Source organism: Euprymna scolopes, chromosome 6 (assembly GCF_053919585.1).
Source record: "Euprymna scolopes isolate OS-2025 chromosome 6, ASM5391958v1, whole genome shotgun sequence".
Taxonomy (NCBI): Eukaryota; Metazoa; Mollusca; class Cephalopoda; order Sepiida; family Sepiolidae; genus Euprymna; species Euprymna scolopes.
The window spans coordinates 117,227,468-117,241,046 of record NC_136487.1 but is presented as its reverse complement, the minus strand read 5'-3'; the positions used below and the strand labels follow the sequence as shown (position 1 = coordinate 117,241,046).

The window sequence follows — 13,579 nt, the reverse complement described above, 5'->3', positions numbered from 1 at the left end:
TCTATTCTAACAGTTTTGTCTCTTTTTCAAAACGTAACGTACAGACTAACCAAAGAAGGAACAAGCAGATTATTATGGAGATCAGAAAGTATTTACAAAATTATCAGACACAGATGCAACACTTGGAGAAGTGTTCCATTAATTATATTATGGAATATTTGAAAAACGTCTTTTGCATATTTTTTTTTCTTTTTTTTTGCATGGGGGTCACCACTTATCAAGGCCCAGAGGCCACTTGAGAATAAGGGTTAATGAGGGAATGTTCATCAAGAATTTGTTTATGTTGGACTTGAAGACAACCAAATTGTAGTCAGCTGGGAAGCAGGCAAACGGAAGAGAGTTCCACAGGCGTGCAGTTCTAAGAAAAAAACATTGTTCATGGAATCTACATTTTGGTTTAGGTATAGATAAAGAGTGGGGAAAATTATTGACAGTGGTTTCAGCTAGACAGGTGTTTTTTGTGAAAGATTGGCGAGGGGGGGGGGGACCAGAGATTGGAACTCTGGTGAGCACTTGCCATGGAAATGACGATAAAATAAAGGCAGACTTGAAATGTCTCTTCTGTGGGAAAGAGGTTGCAGGGAAAAGAAAAGGGTATCCCCCATTAAGCTACGAAGTCTATTTTTAACTCTGTCAAAGTAGGATAAGCTGCTTCTAGTAGCTCTTGCCTAGATGTGGCAACAGTACTCCATCCTTGGATGTCTTGGCTTTTATATAGATAGAGAATTGCATCAGCGGTGAGATATCTACTGGAGTGATAGAAGGATCCCACCATTTTTCCAGTGACCTTGGCAACAGATTTGATGTACGTGTTCCATTTCAGATCAGAAGTAAAGGTCAAGCTCAGAAGCTTGTCAAAATATGGAGCCTCCCCAAGACGAGAGCCATCCATTTCAATTGATGCCAGATAGGGATCATTGATAATGTAAAACTAAAAGCTTGGTTTTAGATGCATTAAAGGTACCCAACCACCCCTTTCCCTCGCTTGTACCACGTGCTCAAGATCAGAGGATACCGAATCAGAGAGAATGCGGTCATAATTGAATTAAATAAAGCGAAGGTGTTATGATATTAGGATGAAGAAAAAAATTTCAGTATCTTTTTTTTAATGGAAATCATGCGAGACAAAGCATGAAGCCAGTTGATGTAAGGAGCTAACATGAACAAAAGATGATTACTGAAAAGTAATGCCTATTGCCTATTGACCTTAGTCTTGAAAAGATCAAGGCTGTAAGTAGAAAGAAAACAGTGAGCAGGAAGAGAGTTCCACAACCTTGCAATCCTTGGAAAGAAGCTACTGGAATAGCAATGAGGTATTAAAACAGTCAAACGAGCTGAAACAAAGGAAGCAGGGAATAGATCAGACAATTCTGAAGAAAAAATGCCATACTAATATTTTTAGAAAAGACAGACTAGCAATATCACGTCTGTGAGAGAGAGGTTGCACTGAAAAAGAAAGGGTGGGTACCAATCAAATTAGATACATTTCTGCAGTTTATCAAGGACTTTCAAATGGGACATAGATTCAGCTTAAATCTGACAACAATACTCCATATATGGTTTGCTAGTAGATTTGTAGAGATAGAGAATAGACTCAGGTGTGAGAAAGTGTTTAGAATGATAGAGAGAGAGAGAGCTGACTTTACGAGAAATAGCAATGGATTTAATATATATTTATTTATTTAGATATATTCTCATCATTGACTGCCGACTATTTAAATGGAACCATAGAAAATTGATTGATTGATTGATTGGTTGGTCATTAGATTTTACAGCATGTCAACTGTTATTGGATCATTTTGTTAGCCAATGCATTGTAAACAAATAGTTTACATAAAACCAATAAATAAGGCATTAACAGGTGCTAGCACTATTCCAGGTTAGAGTGGACCTGGGAGTAGTGGTAATTAAGAGGTGACTCTACACTCCTTAAAACCCCAAAATTTAGGTCTCATGACTGAATCAAATTCTGTGTCATACACAAGAGCGGGGTGGCGGAGTAGCTTGAAAATAGTTGGCAAAGATTATTCAGGGTAGATATACTGGAATAAAGACAAACACTTTGCTCAAAGGTGTCCATGGCGCTTTAATGTTATGTCTGCAACAAATCTAATGCATAGATGGGACCCTGTCAGGTACTACTACTTTGGCTCAGACTGAACCTAAGACCAAGGCTGCTGTAAAGTTAAAATCCTATGATTATTACGAAGTTAATGGTAACATTAGAAATATACTCACATCTTACAGTATCCTATACCTCTACGTTTGCCTAGGCATAGAATATTATTGCCACAAAGGTTAATGCATCAACCACTAGTTTCTTTCTCTCTATATATTTTACATATATATATATATATAAGCTGAATGTGTGTGTGTCTGGTCAGGAATAGGCTCCTATATGGTTGACTATTTTAAAAAACTGATTACATATAATGATAGAAGATGTATCGAGGATCAGGAATGGGTATGTTTGATCTGGCAGAACGGTGGTTCAGAAAAATTGTGGGGTCTGCGTTCACGCCTGGCCCCCAAAGTATGGAAATAAAAAATGAAAAAAAAAAAAAAACGCTTACAAAGATTTTTGATATAGATGTACATAAGAATACTTTGATAAGTATGTTTCAACTTAAATAGGGATGGTATAATAAAATTGTGGGGTCTGCGTTCGCGCCTGTACTCCATGGAAATATGGCACAAACTCTAACAAAGACTTTTCATATCTATCTGCGTAAGTATACTTTTTGATAATTATGTTTCAGCTTGAAGAAATATGGTATAATAAAATTATTGGGTGTTCGGTCGCGCCTGACCTCCATAGAATGTAAATATGTCACAAAGTTTAACAAGGTTTTTTAAAAGGGGTAAGGGTCCACAATAACACCTTAACTTTAATCTTAATTCACGTTAGATTTTATTTTTTTTTAAAGTTGAATCATATTGTGTCAAATTCACCTCATAAATTCACATTCTTATTAAAGTGAAAGCCACACGTGGCACTCTTTCGAAAATAGATAAATAATAAAAAATAAGAACGTTACTTGTTATCGTGTCAAAAGAAGGAAAAATCCTGCACACGTGATTACGTGTCTTTTTAAAAACATTTACATAACCTTCTTATTTTTATTTATATATCTGTTTAAGCTTTTTTGTCAGTGTACTAGAAGGAATTCAGTTGATTACAACCCTTTCTGCGTATTCTTTACATTACAATAGTACAACCCTGAATCCAATGGCGCAATACTACACTGTTCAATACTGTAAAACTGAAACGAAGCTGTTCTGCTTGAAAAGGGCGTCATTTTCTTATTCATATCGATTCTTTGCTTTAAAAAACTAAAGTAATTACGTCTTTACTGTTTTAATATCCCATTTTGCTGTTTCGGATTATTTTACTAAAGTAAGTAAAGCTTCATTATTTTTCAAAACTGTTTTTGTTTCTTTGTTTTTCGATATTTCGTCGATATTATTTAGTAAGAGTGTTTAGTAGAAAAACCAACAAACGACTATCCGAAAAAAATAAATATACAAGAAATAAATGTTAGCATAGTCAATAAAAGTTCAGTTCATGTTTATTTTTTTGTTTTGAAATAGTTTTTACTGCTCTTTACTTGAAATAATTTCAGCGAAACGAAATTAAAAAATTAGAGGCGATAACTACTTAAATGAATTTTTATATAAACTACACATGCCATAATCGAATATTCCTCAAGCACAAAATAACGGAAAACATTAAAAATGTTTATAAATATTCCTTACGTTGACGGAACTCTCTTAAATTGTTAACACAGAATGCTCAGGTGCCCCTCCTTCAAATTGAAAACAGGGCTCTCCATGTCAAAGTTGCTGCCATTTTGATTTTTTTTTTTAAACCGGTACGTAAATTAAAAAGGAAAATTTTTTTTACAAAGTACTTAAAAATACAAACCAATGAACTTTTCTACCATAAAAGTAACTTTTATTGACTATGGTAACATTTATTTTTTGTATGTTTATATTATTATATATATATAACATTTTCTCTTTGTAAGGAAACATCATTTTCTTGGTCACTCTTGGCTACGAATGGAAACAAAGTTTATATAAAAAGATATTTTTGCAAAAATTATCTTTACTTTCATCATATTTTGCTTGGGGTAAAATTTTTGAGTATCAAAACCTATCTCTTTACAACCCCGTCCTTTTCATAACCTATCATACTTTCATCAATCACAGTTCATTTTCTGTCGGTTGTTTTTGAACCCAGTCAACGACGGGTACTTCTGTTACACACACATATATATATATATATATATATAAATAAAAATTACAATAAGTTTAACCAAGTAAGATCTGTGACTTACTTGTGGTTTCATTAAATACTTTTACATGCAAAATCCGATCCCGCATTTTGCTAATTCCTGCCCTCTGATGAGAAGGAGAGTATTTCTTCGAAACTTCATGGATTAAGGACAATCCACTTATCTTGTTCTTCCTTTTTAAAATTAAATATTTTTAACTCTTTTTCAAGATGTTTTTTTAATATGTTTTATTAATCATTTATTCATATATATATATATATATATATATATATATATATATATATATATATATTGAACAAGGACCAAAATAATTTCGAATTTAATAGGTCCAGAATGCCATCTGTCTAATTGCCGCAATATGGCATGCCTGGTGCCTGTTTTACAAGTATTTTGATGGAATGTGTATGCTCTGATGAACTCATGACACTGCTTCCCCCTTTACCTAAATTCCCATGACTAACATAACGAGCAGCAAAATCCCACACCTTCAATGTAAAGGTCTCTGTGTCAAAGAGCCTTTTTTCTTCCCTCAAACTGCTAAAATTTGGAATCCCCTCCCTGTTTCCTGCTTCACTGACTGTACTAACTTGCAGAAACTTAAATATAATTTGACCAAACATCTCGCTGTCCAACTCTCTTCTCAGAGGATCTATGTGGGCATGGTCCCTATTACACAATTTGCCTTGTTTTGTGTCGATCCGAGTAAAGGAACTAATTAAAAATAGTAAATTAGCAGTAATTCCAAACTTTCCAAAGCTCCCAAATTGAAGTGTCACCATTGGATAAACTTTACACAGGACATGAAATAAACACAATTATGGGAGCGTAGAACTGGCTAATTTTGGCGCTTCTACAGAATTGTGACAAAATTTTATAGTCGATAAATGGAATTTTCAGATAAAAAACAATGGTTTCAACTAATTTTTTTGTCAATTCTAACAAGTTACAATAGTAGCTTCCAAATTATGCAGTCGAAATTACTTTATTACTGAATTATTAAACAAAACAACTTTAATCGTGTTAGCAGGTGAAAAATTGCCGCCATCTTGTTTAAATCGAAAATTACCTCCCTTTCAAATTCTCCTGTATTTTACGATCGTTTTCAAATTCTATTTTCTTTAATAAATGATTTTCTACCTTATCGATTTTTGTCATTTTTGGAAATAATCATCTTAAAAATACGAGAAATACGTAGATACCATTATTTTCATGTGAAATTCAGTATTAGAATTTCCGAAATTTCGTCCCAATAGTAGAGAAGTGCGTTAATTTTTTTTTTTAATTTGGAAGAAATGCAAACAATAGAAATGCTTACCTGAGCACATGCGGCCAAGGCTGTTAGTGGCTGGAAATGCTTTTGGCCGATGTCGGCAAGACTCCGAAGTTGGTAGAGTAGCACTGCTTCCAGCCTCACTTCCAGCGGCACCGAACTGGCTTAAAATCTCATTCCTGTGTTTGCGTAGAACTCTATGAAAGACAAATTACTTTTCTATTTAACAGACTAAATTTCAACACAAAATTCCATCAAACGGTCAAAATGTTATTCTAACTCAAAGAGCAAAGATTTTTATTTGTATTCTTTTTGAAGACTAATTTTTTGCATTGGTATTATTCACATCTTGAGTGTTATTCTCATGTTTCGGCCGATGTAACCTCCAACCTTCTTTAGGTGCATCTTGTCAAACTCAGCAATCTATATGAAATTAATCCATAAGGGTAGCATGCTCTCATTTCAGCAGCCACGACAAGAAAAAAAAGTTTTAAGTAATTTGCAATTGTATTCTTACTATCGCCCATACTGAGGATTGAACCTTTAACTTCCGAAAGAGTGTCATTTAGAACTGAACTTTTTGCTTAGTACTTTATTTACTCAAGACTTCTACCTGGTCATGGCTGATGGAACGAGAGCATGCTATCCTCATGAATTAAGTAAAGGGTTCCATTCAAAATTCCATGCAGATTCCAGAGTTCGATAAAATACACCTGAAGAAGGTCGGAGGTTACGTTGACCGAAATGTTGTGTCAATAACACTTAAGATGAGAACAATAGTTTGAATAATATAAATTATTAATCCTCATCTCAAAAATTCAGAAACATCTAAAAAAATAAAATAGCGTTATGGATCTCCAAATTCATACTAGAATTGTCTGCAAAGACAAGGCACAGTGGCGACCAAAAAATACATTTGCGAATTACTTAAGACCTTTATGCAGTCGTGGTTGATGGAACAAGAACACACTACCCCCGTGAAGTAAATAAAGGGTTCCGCTCGAAATTCCGTCCAAATTCCTGAGTTCGACAGAAACATTACCAAATTCCACAAGATACACCTGAAGAAGGTCAGAGGTTATATCGACGGAAACGTGAAAATCACACTCAAGATGAGAACAGTAGTCCAATAATAACCAATCGTCATCTCAAATTCAAAAACGTAGTCACTTTAAAATGTTTCCTTAACTTTTCTTTGATAAACTTCTATTTTGTCAATAATTATTTCTTTTTAAATTATGAAAAGTATTTTTTATTTTTTTATTTCTTCCCAATGGGTTTTGGCAGGTGGTCGCATGTAATTGTCTAAAAAGTAGAATCTAATGGAAGGAGGAGGAGGAGATTTAACTAAAGGCGTTAATTTACAAATTAACAGTTATAGACGATTTTTAAAGTGCCATTTATTTTTCACGCTGGTGAAAACAAGCAAACAACAAAGTTTAATGAAAGGTAGGTATTTCCGTTTTTTTGGGGTTTTTTTTTTTTGTTTTTTTAACCCATTAACCCAAGTTTTAGATTTAGTTTGGCAAGCATTTGATTTGGTTCAAATTCTGGATACTTGCATAGTTTACAGACCGTGCTTAAATATTATTTAGAAAACCGTTCATAACATGGGGAGGGGTTTGAATCCATGTGTTAGACACATGAGTGTTATGCTGTTTGGGTCTACTTCGCAACCTTTCTAGTTTGTTTTATTTTTTTTTAATTTTATTTTTTTTTTCTGGTGGATAGGTGTCTACTGTCATTATGTTTTTTTTATTTTTTTTTTTATTTTTTTTTTTTTTATTTCGTTTTGGTTGCTTTTCTTCTGTGTAGGATCCAGTGAATTTTCCTTCAACGAACTTGTTTATGTGTCTTTGCCACATTGTTAACCACATTCGTGGTTCAGTTCAATTTTTCTCCATAACTAAGTCTGACATTGGTCTTGATGTTCTGTAATGGTGCATGCGATTTTGGGTCAAAGTTCACCATTACGCCAACTGAAGACGCCTCAACATTTTTAGATAAATCGACAACTTTTATAGGTTTTCGGCTATGCTGAGCAAAAATATCGCAGGGAAAATTAGCGCAGACAAATAGTTTTTGAGATAAAATACCTGTATTATACATCGTAATTTCTAGTAGTTTGAATTGGCCGCCATCTTTGTTTCAATGAAATAGGATAGTGAGCATGCGATGTGTTGTAGTTAAGTCTACGAAATGCAAACGTTTATTCAACGTCATTTCTATCAGAATAAACACTCCCCACCTTCCCATGTTAAGAACGGCTTTTCAAAAGAACAAAATACAGGTATTTATATCTTGAAAACTTTTGTCTGCGCTAATTTTCCCTGCGATATTTGTTTTCAACATAACTGAAAACCTGTAAAAGTCGTCACTTTTTAAGAAAATGTTGAGACGCCACTCACTGAATATGTCGAGACTTTTTGTACGTCTGTATATTGTAACGGTGAACATTGACCCGATTTTGCAATGTGTCTTTTTCAGTCAGAACGTTGCTGGTGCTCAACAATGGTGTCCGATTTAGGATCCGTTCTGATTGGTGCTTTACATTTCTGTAAGTTTCCGTATCTTCTAGGTTACATTTGCCTTTTAAAAAACACATTTCATCAATGTAGCTAAGTGTTTTATCTACACAAGATCCAAAAGAGAAGTTATTCGATGCTTGGCATCGCAATTCTACCTCAATTCATTAGTTTGTTTCTGATTGAGCGCAGTATGTAAGATTTACTGCTGTTCGATACACTGATAAATTGCAGGGCATATTTTCGGTAATATTTTGTGACACGCCTTAAAAGGTGTTTTCTGAATTGTTCTTCATTTAATGCCATGATATTTACGCCATTCACTGAATATGTCGAGACTTTTTGTACGTCTGAGAATCTGTTTTTATCTAGGTTGCAAAATGTTTTGTTTTTTTCACGCTTTCCTCATCTGGGTTTCATTTTAGTTTCGACATGTAGATCTGTTGCCACTGCCTTTTTTTTTTTTTAATTTTTTTTATTAGGTTTGATGTGTTATGAAATAGATTATCCCAAGTTGTAGTTGCTGATATGATTTTTTTTTTTTTTTTTTTTTGGTGTGTAGAAAATCATTATATCCACATCTGTCGAGTTGCAACGAGTCTTAATTTTTTTTTTTTTTTTTTTATAAAGTCATATTTTTAACCTTTCACACTTTGTCCACATGTTAATTCTTCATGTGTGTTAGCTTTGATTATCTCATTCTCACAGACTTTCTTTTTTTTACTCATGTTCACCCCCTTACAAAGCATATCGCCACTTGGACGTAAAGGGCTACCATTTGGGGCCACATCTAGGAAAGATTAACAAGATATTTGTTTATGTTACATTTAAATTTCTGCATATTAGTACAGCCATGGAAGCAAGCAACAGGAAGGGAATTCCAAAGTCTAGCTGTTCGAGGGAAGAAACTATTAGAATAGAAAGCATTCTGGCATTTAGGGACAACAAAAGTGAAGGGGTGAGATTGCTAAGCGGGTTTGTCGGGAATATGTACGTCGAGGGAGCATAAGTGAAACAAGTTCATCAAAACACATTCCATTAAAATATTTGTAAAACAGGCACAGTGATGCAACATTGCGGTGAGGAGACAGGGGCTGAAGCTTTGTTGATAAAGTGTGAATTTGTATTATTTTTTTTTTTTTTTTTTACTCGTGTTCACCCCTTACAAAACATATCGCCACTTGGACGTAAGGGGCTACTATTTGAGGCCATGTCAAGGACAGATTAACAAGATATTTGTTTATGTTACATTTAAACTTCTGCATATCAGTACAGCCAGGGAAGCAGGATGCAGGAAGGGAATTCCAAAGTCTAGCTGTTCGAAGGAAGAAACAAGAAAAGAAAACTTTCTGGCATTTAGGGACAACAACAGTGAAGGGGTGAGATCTTATTGCTAAGCGAGTTTGTTGGGGATATGTACGTCGAGGGGGCACAAGTGAAACGAGTTCATCAGAACATTCCATTAAAATATTTGTAAAACAGGCACAGTGATGCAAAATTGCGGCGATGAGACAGGGGCTGAAGCTTTGTTGATAAAGTGGGACCGATCAGATTGACAACTCTTTTTTGGATTTTATCTAAGAGGGAAGAAACTAGTGGTAGATGCACCCGCCCAGATGTGGCAACAACATTCCATGCATGGGTGAATGGTGACCTTGTAAAGGTACAGGATACTCTCAGGCGTGAGTAGTCTTCTAGCTCGGTAGAGGAACCCAACCTTCTTTGCAGCAGCCTTTGCAATGCCCTCTATGTATTTGTCCCAGTTCGTATTGTCTGCAAATGTTAGGCCGAGGAGTTTGAAGGTAGAATTTTCAGGTAGGGTGCTATTTGTCATGGATATAGGGGGTTGGAGAGGTAACCTTGTAGAATTTCATTTGTCCTGATGTTTTTAGATTTGCTGCTGCTATTACGTCTCTTGTCTGTCTTCGATTAAATAGCTTTTCATGCCGTATGGATTGTAGACTTTCAGGCATGATAGTTTGTATCTTTTTTTTTTTTTTTTGGTCTTTCTTTTAGTAGTCTTTAAAATTGTGGATGTATGTTTGCATATTCAATGGTTTACGTGAAGTGAAAAAATGTGGAAGTGAACGATATCTGAACAGTGATGATGCCTCTGTTCAGTCTCAGGAATCAATGGACACCCCTTGTAAAGATAGCTGTGCGGCAAGGGTTGCGCAATACTCAACAACACTTCTCCTGAATCGGCACTCCTTGAATCCAGTGGCAAGAAGAAGGACTAGACGAAGGGAAACAATGCCGAGATAAGCAGAGAGCACCTGGAATTTCCAAGTGATCACCCATTTTAGTACTGACCAGGCTCAACGTTGCTTAACTTCGATGATCTAACGGGAATCGGTGTATTAATGTGATTATGCTGTGTTCCCCAGCTGTATGAGGAATTATTGTGTATGGTTTGTTTTTCGATTAATTGGGAGATTATTTACTAATTTCGCCGGCCTTGTAAATAATGTTTTCTCTTATAGGTTTTGTTATTCCCATAGGTTGAATTAGAATTCGGTTAGTGTTTCCAATCTATACATACAAGTGTATAAAGTCAATGTTTTTCCGTTTGTTTTCTGGTTTTGTAATATGACATTGAAATTAAGTTTTTACCAACTTCTGTTCTTTATGTATCCATAGCAAGTTTTTTTTTTTTTTTTTACTAAGTTTTCAAAGATTTGTTATTTAAGTAACGGATTATTATACGATTAATTTTGGAGTTGTCAGTGAAAAAGTCAAGTTTTCAGCATTTATGCCATGTAATACAAATCTTTTTCTTTTCTTTTTCTGTTAACGTCTGCTTATTTTTATCATGTGCGTCTTATTGCATAATGTTTATTTTCGTTTTTGTCAGCGTTTTTTTTTTTTTTTTTTTTTTTTTTTTTACGGATTTTCCATGTTCATAACCATATATTTTATTGTGTTTTTTTTTTGTTTTTTTTGCACGATATGCATCGAATGATTGTGAATCATTACCTTTTTGTAGACGGTCCACGTAAATCTCTGATGGTACAATGTGTAGACTAGGTTGTGCGGGAAGTATACGTCTGTTGATGCCTCCTACTGCAAATGATTTCTCATTGGTATTTTTTACGCATGCATATTGTAATAGCATTCAACTTCTAGCATGTATGTAATTTCGAAAGTGAAATATCGTGTTCCTTCTACACTTGGTTTTAGCGCAGGTGGGACGTGTAATAGTACCAGTTCTGGCGCGTCCTCATTTTTATATAACTCTTTATCTATTATTGGTCTATTGATTATTGTTAATGATCCTAAGTCTTTGTGGTATCTGTCTAGTACCTGTCTTTCTTTTGTACTGTTTGTTTGTATTCTGCTTTGCTGATCGAAAGCGATGTCCGTTAATTCATTCAGTGTTCGTTGTCGTTTTCTTGGACCTCCTCTTTGTAGGTCTGCTTCTGTTTGTTCAATTATTGTTTCTTGTTTTAGTGCAGTACTCCCGACTAGACCGGAATCCCGGGTACTTCCACTTCCGCTGTCTATTTCTGTTTTTAGCAGTTTTGCTGGGTTTAACGTTGATCTGTTAGCTACGTAATTTCCTCGTGCCATCTCTTTTATAATTGGTGTACGTAATAAATTGTGATTGTTCCATACGTGTGTGAATGTGTCTCCTTGTCTTAGTCGTACCACACCTGGCATTTCTCGCCAGTCGTGTAATTGGATCATCTGTACCTCTGTTTGCAGGTTATTTTGATCGATTAAGGGCCCGTCTGATATTAGATTTATTAATTGAACTGGAGCGTTGTATGTGTATTGATATTTTGATAGTTCTGCGTCTAGTCCGTTCGAAGGTTGTATTTGTGTGAATTCTTTGTTCGGTATGCTTTGTAGTCCCTTTAAATTTTCATACCCAACGTATTTACCATTGTCTACGAAGAGGTTAAAGTACGGTAAGAGTACTTTTTTAGTATTTTTAGTCGTCCGTTCTCCGCATATGATGTAGTCTATTTTGAATCCTAGTTTTTTCACTCTATAACTTGTTGCCCCACCTATTGCGGCTTCCCATTTTGCCGGGGTTATCCACGTTGTGAGAAAATAAGGTATTATGTAATCGTCCGATATTGGTTCAGCCCAACAGAAGTCTCCGACACCGTATTTTTTGTCTTTTATTGGTTCTTTGCATTTTGTGAACGTTGCTCTGTTACCATTCATATCCGTTGTTTGTATTAAGTTTCGGAATGTTCTTTTGATAACATGTGTCATGGCAAAATTTCCGTTTTCTGGCAGTAGTTTTCCATCGATACGTATTTCATCCCATCTGTTGCTTTGTCCGGGATTGCTGTTTGCACCAGCCGCATCCGCCATATTTTCCAGATTAGTAGTATTGTCAGGATTATCGTTTGTATCTCCTCTAAATGCTTTATCGAGTCCAAAATGACGTTTAAGTTTGAGGATTGTCTTACTTATTGTTCCAAGTAGTCCTGTAGTTTCTGAGTTTTGGTAGAATTGTTCATCCGCTTTTCTTTTTTTTTTCTGACGTAGGTTATGTCGTTCAATTTAGATGCTTGATCTAATTTACTTTTTTGCTGGCGTGTTACGTAATTTCGCTAAGTCTGTTCTTGGTCCTACGAATACTGTGAAAAGAAAAGACGCATCATTTTATTTTTTTTTTTATAGATCTATTCTTGTGACCGTTCTCTTTCGCGTCGAAGGCATACTGATTCTTGTCAGAGGAAAAGAATGTTTTATATATATGGTACGATTTCCCTACGTAAGCACTTTTCATATACGCCACGCTGGCATGACATGTTAACCGCCCCTCCATCGGGGGGTGGGGGTGGGCTGAATTTCACTCGGAAATTCTATCCATTAAATAGTATCGAAAACGAGGCTTATTTATAATTAAACATATTTTCAAAACAAAAAGAAAGGAAAATCTTTTAAAACTTTGATATGTGCCCGTAACGTAAGATGTTATATTCCAAAAAATCGAATAAGTTTTTTTTAACTAAGAAAATCAAATTTTATGACGAACGAGGCGATATTTTATGATCCGTTATGTTTTATAAATAAGGGTGAGACAACTCAATTTGAACTATCGAAATCAAAATCAGCCGTGTATTGGCTACAATTTCACATTAAAATCGTTAAAAATCGTAATAAAATGATTTCCTATATAAAAAATTTTTCTTTTAAAATCAAAAACAATTTGATCAATTTACGTAATTTTTGGAATATGACATTTTCGTACCGTGACAGGAACGTACATTTTTTTTTTTTTTTTTTTTTTTTTTTTTTAAACACGTTTGATTCTAAATAAGCACCAGGAAAGTAGCACGGTCTTACAAACTGCACAAGTACCAAATGCTGTAAATAAACATTTCATGCGAAAACCCCCCAAAAATCGATCGCAGTTTTTTTTTTTTTTTTTTTACAGTTGTCATTCAAAACAATTGTTGCTCTCTCTCTCTCTCTCTCTTAATAACATCCATATATATTTTTTTGGTGCTTGTTGGGAGATAGAA

The 13,579-nt window shown here is 34.8% G+C and overlaps 1 protein-coding gene across 2 annotated transcripts in view; it reads right to left on the bottom strand.

Moving 5' to 3' along the window:
• LOC145277906 (NCK-interacting protein with SH3 domain-like) overlaps positions 1 to 13,579 on the bottom strand; it is a 421,186-nt gene that overhangs the window by 52,027 nt on the left and 355,580 nt on the right. For both annotated transcript variants that reach the window (XM_080129957.1, XM_080129959.1), the window contains exon 3: positions 5,614 to 5,765. In XM_080129957.1, coding sequence (XP_079986083.1) covers positions 5,614 to 5,765 — 152 coding nt within the window. The remainder of the gene's footprint in view (positions 1 to 5,613; positions 5,766 to 13,579) is intronic.